Below are 23,165 nucleotides of genomic sequence, written 5' to 3' on the forward strand. Positions count from 1 at the left end.
AATTTTTTACAATAGCACATATTTGACTGATTTATAGAGTATGGCTTATAGTGCTTGATGTTTACTAAGATTTCTTGCAAGAATGTGAAATGTAAGTATTTAAAATGGAAAGGTCGCTTGTGTAAAAAACCATTAAATGGAAAATGAGGGTTAAAGATGATGTATATTACAATAGTAATGATGTGAAAACAAATTAAATGTCCATCAATAGATGAATTGATAAGGAAAATGTAGCATATACATACAATGGAATATCCTTTTGCATTAAAAAAAGACAATCTTGCAATATGTTACAACTTGGGTGAATCTGGAGGACATTATGTAAGTGAAGTAAACTAGTCACAGAAAGATGAATACTGCGTGATTCCCCTTATGCGAGGCATCTAACACAGTGAAACCCATGAAAGCAGAAAGGAGAGTGGTATTCGCCAGGGGCTGTGGGGAGGTAGAATTGAATTGCTTTCAATGTGTGCAGTTTCATTTATGCATGATGAGTGAACTGTAGAGATCTTCTGTATGACATTATGCCTGTAGTTGACTACACTGTAGAGGACACTTCAAATTTGTTAAGAAGGTAGATCTCATGGTACCTGTTCTTACCAGAATAAAAAATAAGACAATTAAAACTGCAACAGCTTTATGCTTCCTTTTTTGACTGTTAGGACACACTCTATCTTGAAACAAACTATAAGTCTGATGAAGAAAAGTCTTATTTACCAGTATAAAAATGAAGTAGTCTTAAAAATAATATATTTCTTTTCCCCAATCAGGCCCATAATTTGTAAAAATTACATCATTTCAAAATAATAACGGTTACTCTATGTTGAAGAATTACTGTGTAACAGGCACTATGCCAGCCTTCCTATATGCATTATCTTACTTAAGCCTCAAGGTAACTGTAGCAGATGAATGCTATTATTAGCTCCATTTAATAGATGAACAAACTGAGGCTCAAGAAGGGAGAATAACTAGTCAGAAGGTCCTACGTTAATATCACCTTGGAAGATCTGACGGTCCATTTGCTCTCCTCCCAGATTTTCTTAATTGCACTCCAAAAGTCAAGACTAGGTTTTCAAATTCCGTCTTACACTTGCCCCGTCTGCAGCACTTGCACAGTGAACCATTCCTTCTCTGAGTGATTTCCTCTCTTGTCTATTCACCTGCCCCATATCCCTGGATTTCCTCCCTCTGAGAACATGGCTTTCAGTCTCCTGGGCTGGTTTTTTCTATTAATATTGGGATTTGCTTAGTCTCAATTCTTGGGTATCTTCTTTTCTCCATACTCGTTCCCTGTTGACCTCACTCATTCTCATGGCTATGAGAAACATCTATAAACTGATGGCTTTAACTGTGAACTTATTTCCTGAATTCCAGAGTCTTGTATCCAACTTCACACTTCACCTCTCCCTGTGGGTGTCTTAGAGACACCTCAAAGTCATCATGTCCCAGCTGGACGTGGTGGTGCACACCTGGAATCCCGTGACACTGGAGGGTGAGGCAGGAGGATTGCAAGTTTTGGGCCAACCTCAGCAACTTAGCAAGACCCTAAACAATTTAGTGACACCCTGTCTCAATAATAATAACAACAACAATAATAATAATAATAATAATAATAATAATAATGATAAATATCAACAACACAAAAGGGTTGGGGATGTGACTCAGTGACCCTGGGTTCAATCCCTAGTACCAAAAAAAAAAAAAAAAAAAAAGAAAGAAAAAGAAAGAAAAAATCATGTCCCAAATAGTATCTGTTTCCCTGACCTGCTCTGCCCACGGTTGTTTGGTCTCTGTTGATGGCAACACCACCCTCTCAGCTGATGTCAACCTTGACTCTTCCTCTCACGCCCCATGAGCAATCTGCCAGGAAGTCCCTTGTACTGTACTTCTGAAATACAGCCACAGAGTTGAATTTCTCACCACCCCTACTGCTTCCCCCTGGCTTTCAGTCACCATTGTTTCTCACTGAATTTATATTTTCCTAATGGGTTTGCCTGCTCGCTTTCTGGCCCTAAGGTAGGTTTGTTCTCAATGTCCCTGCTAGAATGAGTTGGTTAGGATGTAAGTCAAATAATTATAGTAGCAGCCTCAAAATCCTTCAGCGATTCCCATTTTTACTGAGGATAAGAGTCAAAATCTTTGCAATGGCTTCCAAGGACTTCGGTCAGTTGGCCTTTGTTTTCTGTGACTCCACTTCCTATTACTCTAGGCCTCACTTCCTCTCTGGCTTCCTTGCTGGTCCGACCTTGGACCCTGAATGGCAGCAACATGCTTCAGCCTTAAAGTCTTTGCACTGGATGTTCCCTCTGCCTAGAATATTTGTCCCCACTTCAATGCCGTTCTGTCCTTTCAATGATATCTATTTGACTAACCTGTTTTAACGTGGCCTGGGCTCCCCATCTCTCTGCTTAGCATTGCTTAATCACATTTCCACAATGTCTTTCTAATGTAGATAAATTACTTAAGTTTTTATTAACATTTGCCTCTCCCCACACACACATGGCTTCAACTCCAGCTCTGTCACTAGAACCTTAACATATAGCAAGTACCCAATAAATATTTGTTGAATGAATAAAAGTAGCAGAATCTTGAATCTTAATTTTGGGATCATGCTAATCCTCTGGGGATTATCAATTACACAATGATGCGATGACAGAATTTTACATATATGGAAATCTTTACTTCCTAAAAATCTGGCTGATAGAAGTTGATTAATATTTATTAGATAGTGGAGACCCACTATCCTCAGCCTGGATAGTGACAAAACCATGGAAATGATCAAAGTTAGGTTTTCAAACATAATAAAACCGTTTTGAGGAACCAAACTATATTAGATGAGTCCAATAGTTCTAAATGTCCCTGTGACTTCGCCGACCCCTGCTTCCTGTAGGGACACAATCTGAGACCCAAGTCAGCTCCCTGATGCTAGCACAGCTTTGGCTCTTCAGACTCAGATTGATTTTGCTTCCTCAGACCATCCTGAGCTCTTGGGCCCCATCAAGACCTCTGCCTTATTTCTCCTTATGTCATAGCCCCATGTCTCCTTGTCACTAGTTAGTAACTATTTCGCAAGGAGAGGTATCATAGTTCTTTTGAGGACAAGCTCTGTGGCCATTGGGTTTGTATTCTGACGGGGGAAGCAACTCACTTTGGTGCCTCAGTTGCCTTATCTATAAAATAGTTGTAATAATACATAATCAATACATATTGATGATGGAAATAATCAATAGGGCAATGCCTGCATATGGGAAAACCTTATTATTTACTAGCTGCTTTTATTATTAATATTATCTTATTACCTGTGGGCTCTCCAAAGATATTAATGTTAATCCAAAAAGTTTGCTCTCCTGAATGAGTTTTGTATATTATGATTAGCTAATGAAGGGGATATTTTAATACATCTTATATTTTAATCATCTTTATTTAAGTTTTCTACATTATGGATGGATAGAGGATCTTGGTGTCAGATATCTATTGAAGACTCTCTTCAAAGTTGTGTTGTGGATGATATTTAACAACTCAGCTGCAGTAAATAGTATTATACAAGCTATTTACTTAGGTCCTATTGTTTTCAATACTTTCATGACTGCTATTGCTGCTAGTATTATGTTTTTCATTAGTGGTTATCATTTATTGAGCGTTCGCTCTGTCCTGAGTAGATTACCTCTAATAGCTTCCCAGTCTTCCCACGACCTATGAGTTAATATTCTGATTTCTTTGTTCAGACTCCAGAAAATTTAGTAATGGATTCTTTATGACAGTCAGTGATAGAGCCTGGATTAAATTCTGTAGTTTGTTCTTCAAATTTCTGCTCTGAACACTACATTATTTCATGGAAAATCCAAAAATAACAGAGCGCATTTCTCTTCTAAACAAATAATAAATGTCAGCACAATGATGCTATGACAGGATTTTACGTATATGAAAATCTTTGCTTCCTAAAAATCTGGGTAATAAAAGTTGATTAGTTCACTATCCTTTCTGACATGATAAACTAATCTAGTTTCAGTGAAAATGAACATTGAGCTACAAAGGAATAAACACTGCTTGATATTGTGATGAACATTTCCTGCTAGAGTGAATTATTGACAATTATCTTAAGAAAATGTGTACACTCAAATCAAATTAGCTACCAAAACATCTGGTAGGATAAAAATCTCTTTGAAATCTGAAAGTACTTTAAGTATTGAAGTGGTTTGCAGTGTCTTAAAGAACTGACCCTTCAGTGATTTCTAAAACATATCTAGGAGGAAGAAATTTCTAGAACTGATTTCTGGATAAAAGTGTGTGTGTGTGTGTGTGTGTGTGTGTGTGTGTGTGGGTGTTTAATTAAAATATACCTGGAAATGTACTGGTAGATTTAGTCAACTTTTAAATTCTAATTGTAAGATGGTTTCTTTCTCCTTTTCCTTCCTACTTGGAAACAAACAAAGCATTAGTTTATGTAAGAAGCCCAAACCAAAGGAGTTAAGAGTCTCTATTATGCACATGAAGAAGAGACTGGAAAGTGTAATGTACCACCCGGCAGTCTGAGGACTGAGAGGCCACAGCAACTGCAGACATTTGTTTCTCTTGCTGAGGAGGTATCTTTGTAGTCTCTGGAGGAAGCTCAGGAAGCTGTTTGTGGCTTTCAGGATCTTTTCCTGAAAGGGGAGCTATTTGAATGGAAAGAGATGCTGTGTGTATCTCGGGCTCTGGGTTAGGGGGTGGTGAGGAAGGCCTTTTGAGAAATAATGGTACTTCAATAGGTTTGGAGAACTGTGGAGAACTCATGGGGTTGCTACTTCCTAGATCCTGGTTCTGAGTTAGTTTCATGGTAGAAATTCTCCGAGTATGAGAATCTTGTGTGTAGTCCTCTTGTAGCAATGGGGTACTGTCAGCGAAGGGAGCAGAACCTATTCTGGGAGCTGTTGGGAGAGGATTAGTGATTTTTTGTGTATATGACACAGTTGTGTTGGATTCTTCAGAATATACGATTGTCTGGCTAGAATTGTCACTAGAATGCATAGTTGTGTGAAGAGGTTCTTTGTTAGTAAAGTATTCTGTACAGGAAGGAATTTGTGGGTTAGTTACCAATGAGTCTAAAATGTCAGGCTTTCTGTGATTGGTTATCAAGAAGCTACAAGAGCTCTCTTTTCTGGCTGGTGGAAGGGGTGCCTAGATGGCCAAAAGCATCCGGAAAAAGAAATAACATTGAAGGAAAAACAGAGAAAGTTAAAGTTAGTCATGAAAGAAACCTGCCCTTAAAGGTAGAACAATCTCTCTTTTCTCACTATGCTTTACATTCTGTTGGCTAGATTAAATTATCATTTTCATTCCTATTAAAATTCCTATTTTAGCCAGGAGTAAGGGTGCACATCTATAATCTAGTGGTTAGGGAGGCTGAGGCAGGAGGATCACAAGTTCAAAGGCAGCCTCAGCAACTTAGCAAGATCCTATTTCAAAAGAAAAATATAAAACAGGCTGGAGAATGTATCTCATTGGTTAAGTGCCCCTGGCTTTAATCCCTGATTTAAAAAAATAATATTATAAAGTTGCCTCCATCCACATTCTGGGAAATTATGTTAAAAATGAACATATGTTCTCTTGGCATATTTTTAGACCTCAAGGTCTATGGTTAATTAGTCACATAGTTTTATAATATTTCTCATGCTTGTGGCACAATTTTACTCAAATCTTCAACACAGAATCCCTTTAGTTTTCAGAGTGAATAGTTGCATAACTCGTATTTATTGAACACATAATGTATTGTTAACCTTATGACTTTGAAATCCAAAACATCAGCTGCCAGCTTCTTCAGAATTAGAATGTATCCTAAACATTATGTTAGAAGATGGCTTACTTTTATGAGCTTAATCAGAAAAAAACAAAACAAAACAAAACAAAAACCCATAAAAAACATGAAACACTTGTTTTGAACTTAAAATTTGTTCTTGTAAATAGAAGTCTGGCAAGCAAAGCAAATTCAAAAGCAAATGTATATTAAAAAGAAAAGACTAAGAAAGAGGTTGCTAAGAAAGAGATTCTAAAGCTTTAATAACCATGCTTTAAAGTAACACAGAAAAGAAGAGTGTGCAGGATTACCTGAGTTGGTGATTTCTTTTCTTGCAGGTTTGGTCGAACACTTCTAAAACCTTTTGCTGCAAGAGAGGAATATGTAGCATCTCCATTCAGTGTCTCTTGATTTCGATCATTGTAAGATCTCCACGCTTTTATTAAGGGAAAACAAATTGGATACAAAAATATCTGGGTTCACATAAACATTTTTTTTTCCGAAAATTTATTTTTATTTCTAAAATGGAAACATTCTTACTAGAATTTTCATTTAAAATGCATAGAAATAAATGAAATTTAAGTTTAACATGAGATCAACAATGTGGCTATGGATATGTATAAAAAAATCCTCATACTAAATGTAATAGTTTTCAGAATATCTTTTCTGTACCTGAGTCTGGTGAATGAGAATCACGCCCTGAAAGAAAAAAAATATTGAAATTAATGCAAGGGTACAATAACTGAACAATCCAGTGAAAATAGTTGGTGAAGAACTATGTGCATTATTTTTGTAGACATTATCTCAGTTCTAAAACTCTGGGTACTTTAAATATAATGAGAGGTTTGTGCATTAATTTTAACTTCAATGGAAATGTCATTTACTAAATAACCATAATATATAATTAACACATATATCAAACACTAATTTTTCTCCCCAATAATGCTGCAGCCATATAATTTTAAGATTATTGTTACCCATGAATTTCTTACATGAATTTCTGAATATTGAATTAAAGGATCTAAAAGGATCTGGTTCGTAAATAATGGATGTTTTTCATAGCATTAAATCAAATGAGCAGACCCATAACTGGTAAAAGCCTTGTTGTTACTGACTTTATTTAACTTCTGTGCTAGAGATGAATTTTTTTTAATAGTTTGCATTGTTTCTATCAGATCATGAGATACTTCTGTTACTTTTGAATTTTCTTCCTATTGTTATTTAAAAATCATTTAAATTTAAAATATGAAAGAGCTGTTAAAATGCATTCCATTGTCCTTTAACTAATGAATCTTGGAAAATAAATTTCAGTAGCTTAAATCACTCTTGGTAATGCAGTTGGAAATTGGCTCAATCCCATATTTATTATTGATTTTATTGGAATTATGCATTCAAGGATCTTCTGTATGTACATTTGGGGTAATCAAATGTGCCCAATGTTCACATTTAAAGTTATCAATTTGGATGTGTGGTTCTATTATACAATATGGTCAATTGCTCTTAGATATATAAAACCTTGAACTTGGAAAGACTCCTAGGGGCATTTAACTGTCCAATTCCTTCTACTTGTTACCTGGGACCATTATTAAATTACTATTACTTCAGTGACTTTTTTCTTCTTCTCATGTATAGGGTATAATTATTTTGAACTCTGAACACTAAATTTGGGATGGTAGAAGCATAAATATTTAGGAAACCCTATTTAATTTTATATATTCTCGTTCTCTCCTTTAGGCAAGGCCTTTCAGACAGATTTTTTTTTTTTCCCAAATCAAAGGAAGAAAAATAAATATGAATCAGCACAGAGTAACTTAGAATGACTCTAGCCCGGGTGAGTTAGAGAAGACTAACAAATTCCCATTCTTTATAAAACCGGAAAATAGTATGGATTTTAGCTCTAATGAATGAAAAACTGGAGTCATAAAATGAATACCAAACAGTAAAAATAACTTTGAAGATTTATGCATGAAATGTACTGGATTCTATTGCCAGAATTTGATGGAAGGTGAAGATTGAAATTCGTCATTTAATTCAGTTAAATAATGTTGAAGACTCTATAAAGAAAACAAACATAGTCTAGTGATGCAGAGCAGTCTCTGGAATTTTGTTTGGGACATTTAGGAAGAGAGATTTAGTAATGACTAGGGTGTCACACACTGTGGACAAAGAACAAATTTGGGGACTTAAGGAAAAAAAACAATGAATTAATAATGATTGTTATTTATATTATAATTATTTGCTTGAGAATAGGGAGTTTATTTTTCTCTTGGTTTGATAGGATGAAAAAAGAGGGTATGTAGTATGTGCTGAGGAGTGAGGTCATAGGAGCCAGATATGTGGAGGTGTAAGTGGTTAGATGGGAGGGCATACTAAGCTGGTCTGAAGGGTGTGATGTTTTTATGTGAGGCAATCTCCTGTCATTGACAGTTTGTAGGGGGCAAACCCTGTTTCTTCACATTGTTGATCACATCAGAGATTACAGGACCCTAAGAAACCATACATGGGAAAATCAGAGGTCAGTCTCTCTAGGCCCAATTATGGACCAGGGTGTGCTAAAGAAACATGAGATATTAATAATGGTGCTCTCTGCTGAAAGGCCTTGCCTAAGAGGGGGGGAAACTATGTAGCATTAAGAGAAAGGAGAAAAGAGAAAAATGACCATGGATTAAAATTTCAGGATGAAGCAATATTTTTAACGAGTTTATGTTGACGATTTAAGTTTACTTTTAAGTGGGTGGTTTTTAAAGATACTGACATGTACAACATTTCAATTTCTTTAAAGTAAGCCCAATTATAGATATTAAAAATCCCCAGCTCTGATTTGTGACTTTATTGTAGACTACAGAAGTCCTAAAAGAGAAGTTCCTTCCCACATGGACACCATAGCTCTACTAAAGCTCAACTTCTATATTATCACTGCCAGAGAAACAAACTTGGGAAAGGGAGGACATGTGTATCTTGGAGCAGGTAACAGAAAGTTTCCCAGGTCTGTGTCAAGAGTAAAGAGAATATGGATTCTAAAAATTAAGAAAGTTGAGCAGGTAAATGGCATGGCAGATACACAGAGTGAATAGTTTTGCCCCAGATCTTGAACATCACTGATGATCATTCACTTGTGAAGAATCAGAATTAAGATTCTAACAATCAGAATCCTTAGTTTCTAGTGTTCTTTAGTAGACAGCATTGTTTGCCTGAAATGTTAAGAATGACAAAATGGGATTTTGCATCTGAAAATAAATAGGGTCTTTGAGTGTTGAGACTTGTTGAAGATCCTCACTGGCACAATGGGCTTGTCCTGTGTCCAGGCCTTAGTGGCTGAATACCTGTCAGAGATATTCTTTAAGATATTCCTGGTCTGTTGTCAGGGATTGGCCCTCAAAGGACCTTCTCAACTTTATGATTCTAACATCGGAGTTTTCATGTGACTGTGTTGGTTGTGCCTATCTGTCACATCACAATCTTTATGCTCAGGTTTTATTAAAATTCCTTTTAACTGATGTACTATATTGACACTATCAGCTATATTTTTCTTGAAAATTATGAGGACTTTAATCCTTCTAATGCATTTCTTTAGAGAGCTCTAGTGCTTTGTGAGAATTAAAGTAGACCTTAAATTCATGTCAATTAGTTACGTGATTCTAAGTACTATAATAAGTCTTTTAATTTATTTTCTTTAGTTACCCTCATTTAATTCTGACAAGGCCTTGTGGATTTGGGAAATGATGTTCTCAGAGAGGCAGGAAAGTGACAATTATATTCTGTTTTTTTAAGGAAGAAAATTTGAGGTACAGACAAATATTTTTAAGGGCATAAAACACACACTGGTGATATTGGCAAGACTATCTCTTGGCAGAGTGGTCCTATCATGCTTGGCATCCTTACCAATGTCACCTCAGACTGCCAAAGGTTTTTGATTAAGTGAAATGTACTTTGGATGTTTCTCTTTAATCATCATTTTGCATCTAGCCTAGGTTTAAAACATCGGTGTGAGAGATGGTGCATTATCCTCTGGGTCTTCACTTCTGATGAGAGGAGGAGGAGACACACTGATGTAGGGGATGGACCGTTGATGACACCTTCGGACCTTCTGATCTGGAAGGGGCTTGGGGGAGGGGTGGAATCTTGTGTTTGTTTATGGAAAGGTTGTTGAGTTTCCAGAATATTAAATGCAATAAATACTTATTAATTCCCTTTTGATTCACATAAAGATGGTCAAAAATATTCTTATGAAAGCTCCCTCAAAATGTGATTGGACACAACAGATGCTGATTTCTTTCTTTAAAATGTAATTAAAACTTCCTTAAACCAGTTAAGATTACCGTATGTGTCTATTTTAAAAATTACATCCAAAATTCAGGGGACTTTATTCTCTAGAAATCTTACTTATAGTGAGATAAAATATAAAATAGCTCAGAGTCAGTACATAGTCTTATCATTGAAGATAATTTTATATTCCCGAAGTGTTAAAATTTTTCTCCTAATTGGATTGTGAAGCATTGAATCTTTTTCTAGCAAGTTGACTGATAGGAAATTGTTCATGTTTAACTTTTGACACTCCAAAATGGTAATCTCTATTCAATCTAATACTGTCTTTTGGTGGCTACATTTATAAATAACAGTAAATTGGCATTGATGGAACAGTGTGTCATGCCTCAGGGGTGCATCAGTGGCCCACACCTGAGATTATACTTGATAAATGATGGTCATGGTACAGACATTCCAATTACATGATGGCCTGGCTTGTATTTTATTTATTTCCCTATCTCCCTTCATTCTTATTTCCTGGCGTATCTAATGTAAATGCCTATAGGTTTTTTAACCTTGTCATGTTTATAAACACATGAATAAAATATGTACAAATGTATCTAGAGAGATTTTTGAAACCAAAATGAGGTCATACAACAAACATTGCAATACAACCTGAAGTCTTTTAATCTTAACATATTATGAAACTTCCTGGCCTGATATTCGAATTTGGACATTGAAATCCATTTGTGAACTGGAGGTGGTAAATGGACGTGGAATTCTCGATATGAAAGTTTGTTTTTTCTTCAACAAAACTGGGTAGTTTAGGATCTGGTGGCTTTAAAGCTAAGGACACCTGTAGTGTTTAATCAACTTCTAAATGTATGTGAGTAAAAGACTGTGATATGCATAGTAAGAATTAAATTTATTTAAGAACTTTTTACCCCTTTCCCAATTTTGCTCCAAAACCAGAAACTTCAACTAACAAGCCAACAATGAAACCAACCAACCTGTCACCAGAAGGCTTGGCTATGTTTTGGAGTCCAGGAGTAGGGTTTTTTCCTGGGCTCACTGATCTTTCATAACTGCAGCCCCCGTCTGAGGGAGACTGTGCCTGAGGGCTTAGGAAAGTCATGACAGTCATTTGTTATAAAGAGACTACCTGAGTGAATGCCAGAGTGTCACACCCTCAATAACTTTCTAGGGTATATTTTTATCTGTAGATACACATTAATCTTAACTGGTCAAGATTTTCATATATTTAAAAATATGTACTAGATGGGTCTTTGCTGATTAATGAAAGGGTAAGGCCTTTCTCTCAAAACTAATATTCTATCATTCTGCTTGTAATCTTTGGTGAAGAAGCAAATTAATGAAGATTGGCTTTCCACAATTTCTTCCTGACCCCTGTATCAAAGGAACATATGAGTGATCATAATGAGATATGATGTTACTTTATTTTATGAGATAACAAAAACTTGAACAGTTATTAATGTTTACACTTATTCAACATGTTTTTGGCAAGTGTCTATTGTTTTTAATTAAATTTTTAAATGTGTTCTACAAGATATCGGTTTCTTTTGACCTTTTATTTTTAGAACATAAACAGCTAGAAGGGATAAAAATCTATTCTTGGGATAAGAAAAATAAGAACGCTGGGGCATTTGAAAGGTGTTTACAGCCACTGTACTCATCCAAATAAGATCATTCTGGAAAGAAAGAGAGGTCAGGTACAGCCATTCAAGTGTGACATTCTTTCTGTGAGTTAGTGGTATTATACCTGCGGCCAATAGGTTTGGAGAACTTTGAACTCTCTTCACAGATGTTAACGTAACAGACATGGCAGCACGTTTGCGAGCACACCCACCGCTATCTGGAAGCAAAAAAATGATATAGCAGAAGCCAAGGCAACAGAGGAAGCACATGCAAAATCATGCATTTTAAGTGAAATGTGCCAGACACTCGTGAGGGAGATGAACAGTCAGAATTAGTAACCATGGAGCACATCTGCAAATTTCACACCCATCCCCTAAACCGGACAAAACAAACAAACAAAAAACCCCAGGGGTCTGTCTCAGAAATAGATGCCAATGCTTTAGGAGAAAAACAAAAGGTTTTATATTTAACATTCAATGTTTTTTGTTAATGAAAATATAGGCACAGAGCTCAACTGTGTTTATACCATTTAAATTCAATGCATAACTCTATAAGCAGTGTAGCTAGCTTTTAGAGTTATGGATTATCTACTGTCCACAGTTAAGCTCTATGGTATAATATACTTTTGTATTAATCATTTAGGTTTTTGTCTTGTAGCTTTTATGATTTCTGAAGATAGCTTGAAATAAAACTTATTTGGTGACATAGTCCTGATATACTCGATAATATAGGATTTATAAAGAAACAACATTATGGGAAACTCCATTTCTTCCCAGAGTTATGGAAATGATTAGCCCAATTAAAATCAGGAAAAACATTTCTCTGTACAGTATTAAAATGAGCATATTTTAAAAACTAATTTGTTGCTTCTACACTTTTGAACAATGATCTATATTTATACTTAAGCACATTGTAATGTGAAGTAAAATAAGTGCAAATGCATCAGACGTTTTATGTGCAATGAGAAGTTTAGGCTTCTAAATCTGGAAGACAAGTCTCCTAAAATTGAAAGGTTAATGTTCTATTAATGACCAGATTTGAATTCCATTCCCACATTCCTTTGTAATATAACATATGCAGTAATAGCATCCCTTACTCTCCTCATTTTGATCATTAAGTCAGACCAAGTTTTTGTCTTTTTGAAAGCTAAGACAAAAAAGAACAAATAACGCAACCATCAACAAGATAATACAATCATCATATTTTGTGACATGCTATCCTTATATTTTTCTTTTTCTTTATTTCATAGGGAAACATATCCATTTGGTGCAATAGACACAAGAGAGCTGAGCTCAGTAATGACACTTGGAAGTAAGATTTGAATTAGTTATTGATAACAGTCACAAAGAATAAGGTCAGCAGAATTCAAAGTTGGTGGAATTATTCTCATATAACTTAACAATATATGTTTAAAGTCACAATTTCTTAATATCGAAAATAAATAAACCAGAAACCTAACTTGAAACAACATTAGGTGAAAATAAGCCAAATGAATCAAAGGTTATAATTAAGAACCCAAAGAGAAAAACACAAATGATGGAAACTGAAGGTAACTCCAAGAGAAGCACCGACAGGATTTTAATAAACATGACAAACTGAAAATAGCCAAGAGACAAGCTGTCTGCTAACGTGGAACGGATGTCCCAGGACACAGGGTATCTAGCAGCTAGGGTGGGTTGGGTAGTCAAGGGTGTTGGAACTGAAAACTGATAGCACTCTCAATCATTTTACTTTGTGGTTCTTTGATTCTGTATATCTGAAAATAAGCAGAGATAAAAACAGAAAATTCCAGAACGAGAAGATCCAGGACCATTTGTTAAACTTGGTGTTTTCACTGTGGTGTGCTATCTCAGTACATTCACAGGGACGCTGGGGGCTGTCTCTATTTTTGAGGAAAATACAGTAACATCTGATGGATGCTATGTGAACTGATAACTTGAAGAAGAGCAAAGTTTCTACCTCACAGGTTGTAACATCTGTGCCTTTGGGTGACATGCATCTTTGAAAAACTGAATTGAGGGTGGTTGTCATGTTGAAAACCAAGTGCCCTGTAAAAGTCATTTTCGACCAGCAAGTGAGACTGGCTCTGTACAATCTAACCTTACAGTCTGAGAAGTTTTTCAATGCACCACAGCCATTAACCTATCATTACTAAGTAATTGTGGTTATAAAGAATGAAATAAAATTAATATTTTCTTTTAGTTTGCATGACTATTTTGTCAAATGGCTTTTAAGTTGTTAGCACATAAAAACTTACTAAGTAAGTGATTGAATTGTTTGCATCTTCTAATAAATAGAATTGTTAGATATTTCATTTGGCCTCAAAGCTTGATGAAAATAATTACTGAGACATTGTCACTCTGAGCCAAGGAAGTTTGGAAATCTTTGGGCTAAACAATTTATGTGTTTCAGGCAGCTCTAAACTTTGATCAAGTAAATGCAGAATCAGTCTTTGTTACCATTTAATAAAGAGCTTATTTTAAAAAGTCAAGGTTATGTGAAATTTAGAGAACAGAGAAATCTATTATAGTGTACTTATGTATTGAGACTTTCTGGTATTTCTTGAGAATTATTTTTAAGAACTCAAAATGAGGAAGTTATCTTTTATACATCAGTTCATCTGAAGGAATCCTAATGCTAGTCTCTTCTTCACAACTATTCATTATCTGCAGCCTCTGAGTCACTATTCTACCAAGATGCAAGACCCCTGGAGAAGGTTTTTCCACTTCTAGAGAACATTCACATGGGTACACCAGGTTCAATGAATTATTTGGTGTCTTTTTCTCTCTTTTCTTCAATAACTAATTTCTATGCCTATGAAAATAATGGGTTACAAATTCTGAGTGAAAAATATAGCATGCTTCGTATATTTTCCTCCATTGTTTAGATAATCTAGAATGAAAAAAAAATGAATCACATCCTCCTTGGCCAGTTCATTATGTATTTGATTGAAAGCAAAGATTAGATTTAAAGTAATTTTTAAATTATAGTGACTAACATGTAGATATTTAAGTTGTGATATATCTCTTTAATGATTGCCACATAGATAACCCAGGCCAGTTTTACTTACTAGTTATTTAGAAACTAATTCCTACTTTATTTTGTAAATACAGCAACAACATTTACAACTTTCTAAAATGATATTATTTAGCCTCTTTATATACATTTTAAAGTGATGTTTCTATAGCCACATTATAACATTTCTTTGGAGTTTAAAACAAAGGGTTTAAGTAACTTCTAATCAATTTTTATGTCTAAGTCTGAAAGTCATATTTCACATGCATATATGCTTAAGTAAATTCACCCATGTAAGCAAAATAATCCTATGCAATTTAACATTCACCCAGAATCAGGTTTACTCTATCTAATAAATGAGAGAATGTTTTAGATGGTTGTGGTTATATTTAGGCGGTTCAGTAGTAACTTCGTTCTAGTATGAGACTTAAACAGATTTAAAAATTTCTTTGCACCTACCTTTGTCATTAGGGATTAAATTATATGACTAGAAGATCAATTATGCAAAATATATTGTACATGAATAAAGTATATTTACTTTAATCACATATACACATATATCACAATAGCACTATAAATAGGAAAATCAGCACCCAACAAAACGAAGGATATTGGGAAGTTATGGTCAACTTAAGCCTCCAAAGAGATGCCTCAGATCAATCAGCACATACCACTCCCTCAAATGGAAATGTGCTGATTCAGTTTGGTAACACAGTTTGTCCTAGACCAGCTGAGGGCTCTATGTTCTATTTGATTTCTTTGCTGTCCTTTGTCTAATAATATTTCTTATTTCATTTTCCATGACCAATTTTAATACCTCCCATTCTTGAAATGCCTTTACTTGTTTAGTTTGGAAGAGCATCATTTCTCTTGACATCTAAGCCATGCTTGTCTGTTTTGAGCATCTCCAATACCCTCATCTTGCCTGTTGCTCTACACGTGTCTACAAGCTAGTTGCAACCTCAGGACACAGCATAATCTAGGCCAGTTAGAGCAGGTTTCTGTTAAGGGGCTGCCAGGGAAAGATGGACATAGTATATGTCCCTACAGTTGATCTGGGGATTAGACATTCATTCTCACTAGCGGGTTATTAATTCTTCCTCTAGGCACTTTGATATTAAGATACAAGCAAAATGTCAGAGAGCTTGATGTGAAAGAATATTTCAAGCCATTCTTTTTTCTCTGCCATAAAGTGACGACTGACTAAAATAACTTCCTAGCAGCACTTGCTGGACAAAAGGAAATGACATGGTTTAAACACAAGTAACAAAATTTCAATGAGAAAGTCATTTCCTAAATTACTTAATACTGGTATATAAGACTTGGGTTGGGGAGAAGATGAAATTATAAACCAAAATATCTAAAAGGTAGAAAAAATTATATTTCATATGTACATCCCATGTATCACAAACACTTTTATGATTAAAATATACACCATAAAGTTTGGAGACAATCTAAAAATATAATGCTTATGTCGATATGTGGGTTGTGATTATGAATTAATTAAAGTGACTTTCTATGCATGATGCTTTGACATTCTATCTGCCAACATTGTCAACATAGAATTTATAGAATGGAAAAGTTTAAATATTTTTCACCAGAGCAACCTGTCTTTGAATTTAGTCCATCTTAAGTGAGAGATTTCAAATGTGGGCATACAATACCTAGCATTTTGGGGAGTTAATTTTAAAAGATGATTAGAGAAAAAGAGAGTAAGAGTATGTAACAGAACTCCTTTTGATGGCTATGAGATTGTAGCACACAGACAAAGAAATAAAGGAATGAATCTGGACTATATATCTAATAAGAAACTCAGTATCACATTTAGGATCAGAAGAGTGATAAACTAATGATTTGGGGCCAAGACGATTTTTAGAGAGCAAAGCTAAAAAGTTTAAAACTAATGGAGACAGCATACCTGTATTCATTTTGACCTTGGAGGTTTTGTTATTAAAGTCTTCAGATTTCCTGTAGAAAAAAAATGATGCACAATTTGTTTGCTAGCATGTGGAATAGGATACCATCAGAGTGTATTTTTTGTTGTCTGGTAAACCCGTTAGTTTATGTCACATCATCATTAATCTTAGTTAAACCAAGGTTTAATAAGGTTGGTCAGATTTATGATACCATTCAAGTTAAAATTCAATTGTTCTTGATCCTAGGACCATAAACTTATATTTTGGTTTAATGATGGCTGTTTCATGAATCAAAAGGAGAAGAGTGTTCATTTTTGAAATTAAATTTCCTTTACAAACATTTATATGAATGATTTGTGTTCTCTAAACCTGGAAGGATCATCATTGCTTGTTAATTTTCCTCTTCCAGAATTATAAAAGGGACCTTTGACATCCTTACAAGAGTGGGTTATTTTCACAGGCCAATTTATCTTAAAAAGCAATTGAGGGGAAACTTCATTAGAATAAATTTTATTTCTTATTTTTCTGCATATACAAATAAAGAGGCCCATTTCTTGTTCTGTTTGTTTGTTTGTATCATTTTCCCAGAATGCTGCATGTTTTTGAACGCTGGGCCTTACTATTGCCCCATTGCCCCGTGGAAGGAATGCCAATGTAGCCAGGGAGGAAGGCAGGGGTCGGCTCAGGAGCTTTGAGAAAGTTCCTTCAAATGTATTTATTTTAATCTCTCAGTAGCAAAATTCCTAATATGTTAACCTTAAATGGACAAAATAAATAGAAAAGTTGCCTCAGGGGATGTCTGTGACCAAGGCTGGGACAGCTTCTAAAACAAGAAAGGATAAACAATTTCCAGAAAATGAGGACTGTAAGGACATTTTCCAAATTCTATTTGATCACTCCTTTTAGAAATAGGCAACATTGTATATTTAAACCTGATTCAGGCTTTAAACTGAATGTGAACATAGTGTTTGGCCTGGAATAGCACTGACTAATACACACCAAATAGAAGGAAGCCTAAATCCCAGAATACAAACCCTCTTAACATGTAATAATAATGTTTTTATACCAAAGGAGAGATTTAGTGATCAGCACATATTGTGTGAATTCAGACGCAGATGTTTACAAAACATCTGACGCTCAAAAGGTAAAATAGGATTAAGGAGAACAAAGCCAGGCGCCACAAATCCTTGTGCTTTTCTTTAAAGTGATGTATCCTGTTACTTCAAAATGTAATTTGTGAGGTTTTTCAACTTCTCATTGTTTTAGATGTCAAAATGTGAAATGACTAACTTCCTAATCAGGCAAGACAGTTTCCAAGCTGTTAAAAGAAGAGACAGGGTGGCAGAACTCTCCAGAAGAACCTGAGACTGAAAGGCTTCTTGGGTACCTAATAAAAATGCATGATTCTATTTCCCTTATTTGTGCTAAAGCCATTAGCAAATTCATGACTGAGAACTCTTTAGACAATTTAAGCTAAAGCGAATCTAATCTCTTTTGTTCGGTTCTGAAAAAGTGTCTTTGATTGTACTTACATAACAAGCACAGATTATTCTGGAAAGCATCAAATTCCTAGAGTGTTTGCAGCCACTAGAAGAATACAGTATTTCAAGTACTCTCTTAAATTGGAATTGAAGCAGGGCCAAGAAAACTGACTATAAAACTACCTTGAACCTTCATTTATGGTCAATAAAACAAAGAACTTTGCACAATGGGTTGTCAAGATGATTTCCTGGAGGTTGTGTTGAGACTGTATTTGCTTAAATTCATATTTTTCCTAAGTTTTAGGTAAAAAGCAACTTGTATGTATCCTAACTTATGTATATAACAATGGATTTGTTTTACTTAGGGGTTAGAGTAGCCTTTATTCCCAATATACATATGGCAGTAGATGGTTCTGGTTATACATGGGCATGAACATGACTTCAAGTCTACAGAGTTGTTAGTTCTACAGTTGGTTCAACCCATGCTAGGCCAATGCTCTTTTACTTAGCTACAACCCCAACCCTTTTAAAATTTTATTTTGAGACAAGTATCACTGAGTTGTTCAGCTGCTCTCAGATTTGTGATCCTCCTGCATCAGCCTTAGTCTCCCGAGTACATATGATTACAATTGTGAGCCACTTTCATTTATCAAGCACCTCATTATTTTCCCATGGAGCAGAGAAGTCTTTGTTCACAATATGCACAGGATAATAGGCTGGGTAACTAAAACTATTTAGTGGGGGTCCTAAATGTTTAGATTGGTTATACATTGGCATCAACATGACTTTTTGTCTAAGGTCTTACAATTCTGCTTGAACCTCTTGGGTTATCAGGAATCCCATCTGAAGAAGACCAAAGGCCAGATCCTTGGCCCAACATTAGCCAAGAATTCTGTGTACTTTACTTATTTATTTATTTACTTATTGTACCAGGGACTGAAATCAGGGACACTCAAACACTGAGCCACATCCCCAGCCCAATTTTGTATTTTTTATTGAGAGATAGGGTCTCACTGAGTTGCTTAGCACCTCCCCATTGCGAGGCTGACTTTGAATTCAGGATCCTCCTGCCTCAGCCTCCTGAGCCACTGGAATTTCAGGTATGTGCCACCATGCCAGATATCATTTTATTTTTGTAGACCTGAATTTAAACACCAGCCCATCTATCAAAATAGAGGATTTAAATTTGAATTCAGTTAATGTGAGGAGTTGCCCCAAAAGATTTTCTATGGAATAATTTTAGTCTAATAAATTGCTGTGGTCATTTTGACATTAATCTTCTCATAGTTCACATATTATTCTGGAAAAGGGGCACGTAGATAATCTAAGTGTTAGGAAAACATTGTGGGATGTTAGCTATTTTAAAAAATCAATCTGATTTTATTTAAAAATAAAAAAATATGGTGTGATTAAGGTTGCACATCAGATTTAACCTGAATTACATATTTACTTTGAAATGAGATCATTTGTACCACTCTTTCTTCATGAACAACCCTAACTGATCCATGTATCAATACATTTCTCTTTCTCTCTGAATGTAGTTAAGATTAAAAATGTTCATAAATGCTAAATGATTTCACATTTCAATTATAATCAAATGAGTTCATCCAAGTTGACATTTATCTTTTAAAATATGTCAACATGCTCCTTTGACTTACGGGAAAACTCCGAGGAGGAGTTTATTTTGTCCTTTACAGTCCCTGAGTTTAGAAACATAAGAATCCACCTTGACACCTTTTCTGAATAGCGTCTCTAAATTGGTAGCCTGTATGTGAGGCCTACTCAGAGACTGTCTGTCTCTGAGTAAAGAAATCATCACATCAGTGCATAAGCATGATGGCCCTTGCTCATAAGAACAACAGATCCCTCTCAACACTCCTGACCTAAGGGTGCCCAAAGATGGCCATTGTTATTCAGAAGCCAAATGATGCCAGCTTTTATACAAGTATGAGAGATCAGAACACAGTCAAAATCATTTCTAGGAGTGAGGAAAAATTATTACCACAAATACTAAGGAAGAAAAGAATGAGGTTATTGGTTATTTTTATAAGATTATACAGTGTTCTTTATAATTATACTAAATTTCCTGATGCCTGGGCAATTTTCCTGAATAAAGAGCAGTCTTTCAAGGCAATCTGCAAATTTTTCTCTTGAGACTTTACAATGGGAGCGCTCAAAATACTCAGAGATCTTTCCTAATGACTGTATTGGTCGGAAGTTGATCATCTCGTAGGTGATTCTGTTTTCTGGTGTTATTCCAAAGTCTCAAAATTAGTGAAGCAGTCTATTCAACTCTAAAAGAATGCTGATTTCACTTGCTTTAAATGGCCATGTGACTTCATAGTGCCCAGCATCCAACTTTCATGGGGTCCTTCAGAGTAATCCTTCAGGGAATTATCGGATACATCTAAATATGTATATATTTTTTTCTAAGACAAAATCATTTATTCAAATTGATAATACAGAATCAGGGAAGTTCCATTGGCTTATATTATGTAAATCAAAAGCCAAATGGATTCTAAATGAAAATAAAATCAGATTCCCCATAGTGATCCAGGCACATTAAGATCACATGTGTAATTAAGATATTCCTGTAAGAAAGAAACGTGTGTAATTAAGATATTCCTGTAAGACGTGTAATAGGTGCACTGCATAGTGTAGGAAAGATGGCCCTGTGGTTTAGATATGGTTTGAGTGTATCCCCCAAAGACTTCATATATTTAATCTCAAATGTGAGGTATTAAGTGGGTGGAAACTTCATTCAACTAAGGTGTTTAGAAGCAGGGCTTTCAGGAGGTGATTAGGGTTAGATAAAGTCATTAGAGTGGAGCTCTCCCAATTAAATCTTTTTTGGGGGGTTGTACCAGGGATTGAACTCAGGGGCACTCTACCACTGAGCCACATCCCCAGCCCTGTTTTGTATTTTAATTAGAGACAGGGTCTCACTGAGTTGCTTAGCGCCTTCCTGTTGCTGAGGCTGACTTTGAACTTGAGATTCTCTTGCCTTAGTCTCCTGAGCTGCTGGGATTACAGGTATGTGCCATCTCGCCAGGCCCATGATTAAACCCTCGTGGATTTATAAGAAGAGGAAGACAGACCAAAACACACACACACACACACACACACACACACACACACACACTCCCTGCGAGTCTTGTCATGTGTTGCTCTGTGTGGCCTCAGGACTCTGCCAGCAAGATCATCTCCAGATGGGACCCTTATACCTTGCACTTCCAGGACAAGGAACCAAAATAAAACTCTGTTCTTCATAACTTATTCACTTTATAGATTATTGTCAACAGAAATGGACCAATATAGATGGGTTGTGGAATCAAACCTGCCTGAATCTGGAGCCCAGTTCTGCCTATTTATCCATGCAAGCTATACCAATGTCATTGCCACCTTTTTCTTCAATAGCTGCAATAGGATTAAACCTGTCCCTCTTCCCCACTGACAGGAAACCATCCTCAATCTGGCAAACTGACATCATTCCCATAAACAGTATTTCAGGTATTTTAAAGTAAACTTTTGCCTTGATTATGGCTTAAGAAAATAATCTAGACTTTACTGGAAATACATGAGGCATAATTATATTGCTTTGGATAGAAGCAAGTCACATGGATTATTAGGCTACTTATATGGATTCTCCCATTTCCCAATTCTCCCATCCCCCAATAGCAATATGTTAGAATCTGTTTTCCAGGAAGCTTTTATTTCTTCCTTAAACAGATCCTTCTTTTAGCTAAGATTGTTTCCCCCTTACATGGCAGTGAATGAGAGACAGACCTAACAAAATAATTGCATCAAAGAATTGCCTCCTAGCCTCGTTAGAGTCACAGCTACTTAATCTAAATAGAAAATGACAGTAAAAGGTTGTGATGATTAGCCTTAAAAAAAAAAGGTTCCCCATTACCTTTGACAGTTTATCACCCAAGTGAGGGGTAGAAGAAAAGAGATGTCTATAAAATGTCACACAGTGAATTGTGTGACTAATGGCAGAGTGATAGCGTCTTGATGGCAGCCACTCCTACTTAGTTTACAAAATGAGAGTGGTTCCTCCTATTCTCACAATTGAACAGACAATTCCTCTCCTAAGGGGAAAAGCCTTAATATTTTAGAAAACTATTTTTTTTGAAACTATGTGCTATGTATATATTGATATCCCAAATCATTTGACTTAAAAAGAAATTATTTAATCTAGCTTAGTTTTGAAGGTTTCATTCATAGAATTTAAGTGGAAGTAAACATTAAATGCTCTGGCAGGAATGGAAAGATATAATATCTGTGTTTTAATTTTAAAATTCCAACCCTGAAAGAAACCTTAGATAAACCACCTTATTTTTGAAGTTAGATATTTGAGAATAACTGAATGACTATGCCAAGGTAAAGTAGCAATAAGCAGACACCTAAAAGCAGCTTAGCTCTCCTGATCCTTAGCAAAAAACAGGCATCCTCTTTAAGGCATCTTAAAATGTTTGAAATTAAGACCAACCCCTCAAAACATTACAGTACAATTATTAATTAAATGCTAAATCATAGGAGCTAGGGTTAAAGGAAAGAATAAAATATCAGCAGAAATTGTGGGGAAGGGGTAAACTAGTTGATGAATAAATGGGGGCTGTTATCATAGGGCCGTCTGTTTATTCTTTTAGATTAAAAGGGAAATATTGACCGCTCGTGATAAAGATTTCTTTTGCCCAGTTACTGCTCAAGTCCAAATGGAAGGCATCATTCTGATCTCATAAGCTCAGATCAATAGATATTGCTAATATTTTCCTGAAAGTCTCAGGATTTTAGTAAGTATGCTTATTTTGTTTTTAAAAATTTCTTCCGTATTTTATTGGTGTATTATTCTTGTATAGAACAGTGAGATTCACTGTTACATATTTTTCCATGTACATGACATAATACAATTTGGTCAATGCTTCTCCCCACTATTTCCCCTTTCCTTCCTCTTCTCTCTCCCCTGGTTCTTTCCTCTACTCTGCTAGTCTCCCTTCTATTTTCATGAGACATGCCACTCCACTTTTTTCTCCACTTTTCCTCTCTGATTTTCATACATGAGAGAAAACATACAAC

General features: G+C 35.5%; 1 protein-coding gene across 25 annotated transcripts in view; it reads right to left on the minus strand.

The window, feature by feature from the left end:
- Sorbs2 (sorbin and SH3 domain containing 2) overlaps positions 1 to 23,165 on the minus strand; it is a 169,863-nt gene that overhangs the window by 75,920 nt on the left and 70,778 nt on the right. For 9 of the 25 annotated variants that reach the window (XM_076853724.1, XM_076853712.1, XM_076853723.1 and 6 more), the window contains exons 2-5: positions 16,608 to 16,657; positions 6,446 to 6,472; positions 6,085 to 6,209; positions 4,519 to 5,157 (exon numbers count right to left, since the gene is read on the minus strand). In XM_076853724.1, coding sequence (XP_076709839.1) covers positions 4,519 to 5,157; positions 6,085 to 6,209; positions 6,446 to 6,472; positions 16,608 to 16,617 — 801 coding nt within the window. In that variant the 5' untranslated portion in view covers positions 16,618 to 16,657. Of the gene's footprint in view, positions 1 to 4,518; positions 5,158 to 6,084; positions 6,210 to 6,445; positions 6,473 to 11,798; positions 11,892 to 16,607; positions 16,658 to 23,165 lie in introns of those variants that run through there. The other 16 variants (XM_076853730.1, XM_076853726.1, XM_076853729.1 and 13 more) reach the window with 4 other exon arrangements.

Source organism: Callospermophilus lateralis, chromosome 4 (genome assembly GCF_048772815.1).
Source record: "Callospermophilus lateralis isolate mCalLat2 chromosome 4, mCalLat2.hap1, whole genome shotgun sequence".
In the NCBI taxonomy this organism is placed as follows: domain Eukaryota; kingdom Metazoa; phylum Chordata; class Mammalia; order Rodentia; family Sciuridae; genus Callospermophilus; species Callospermophilus lateralis.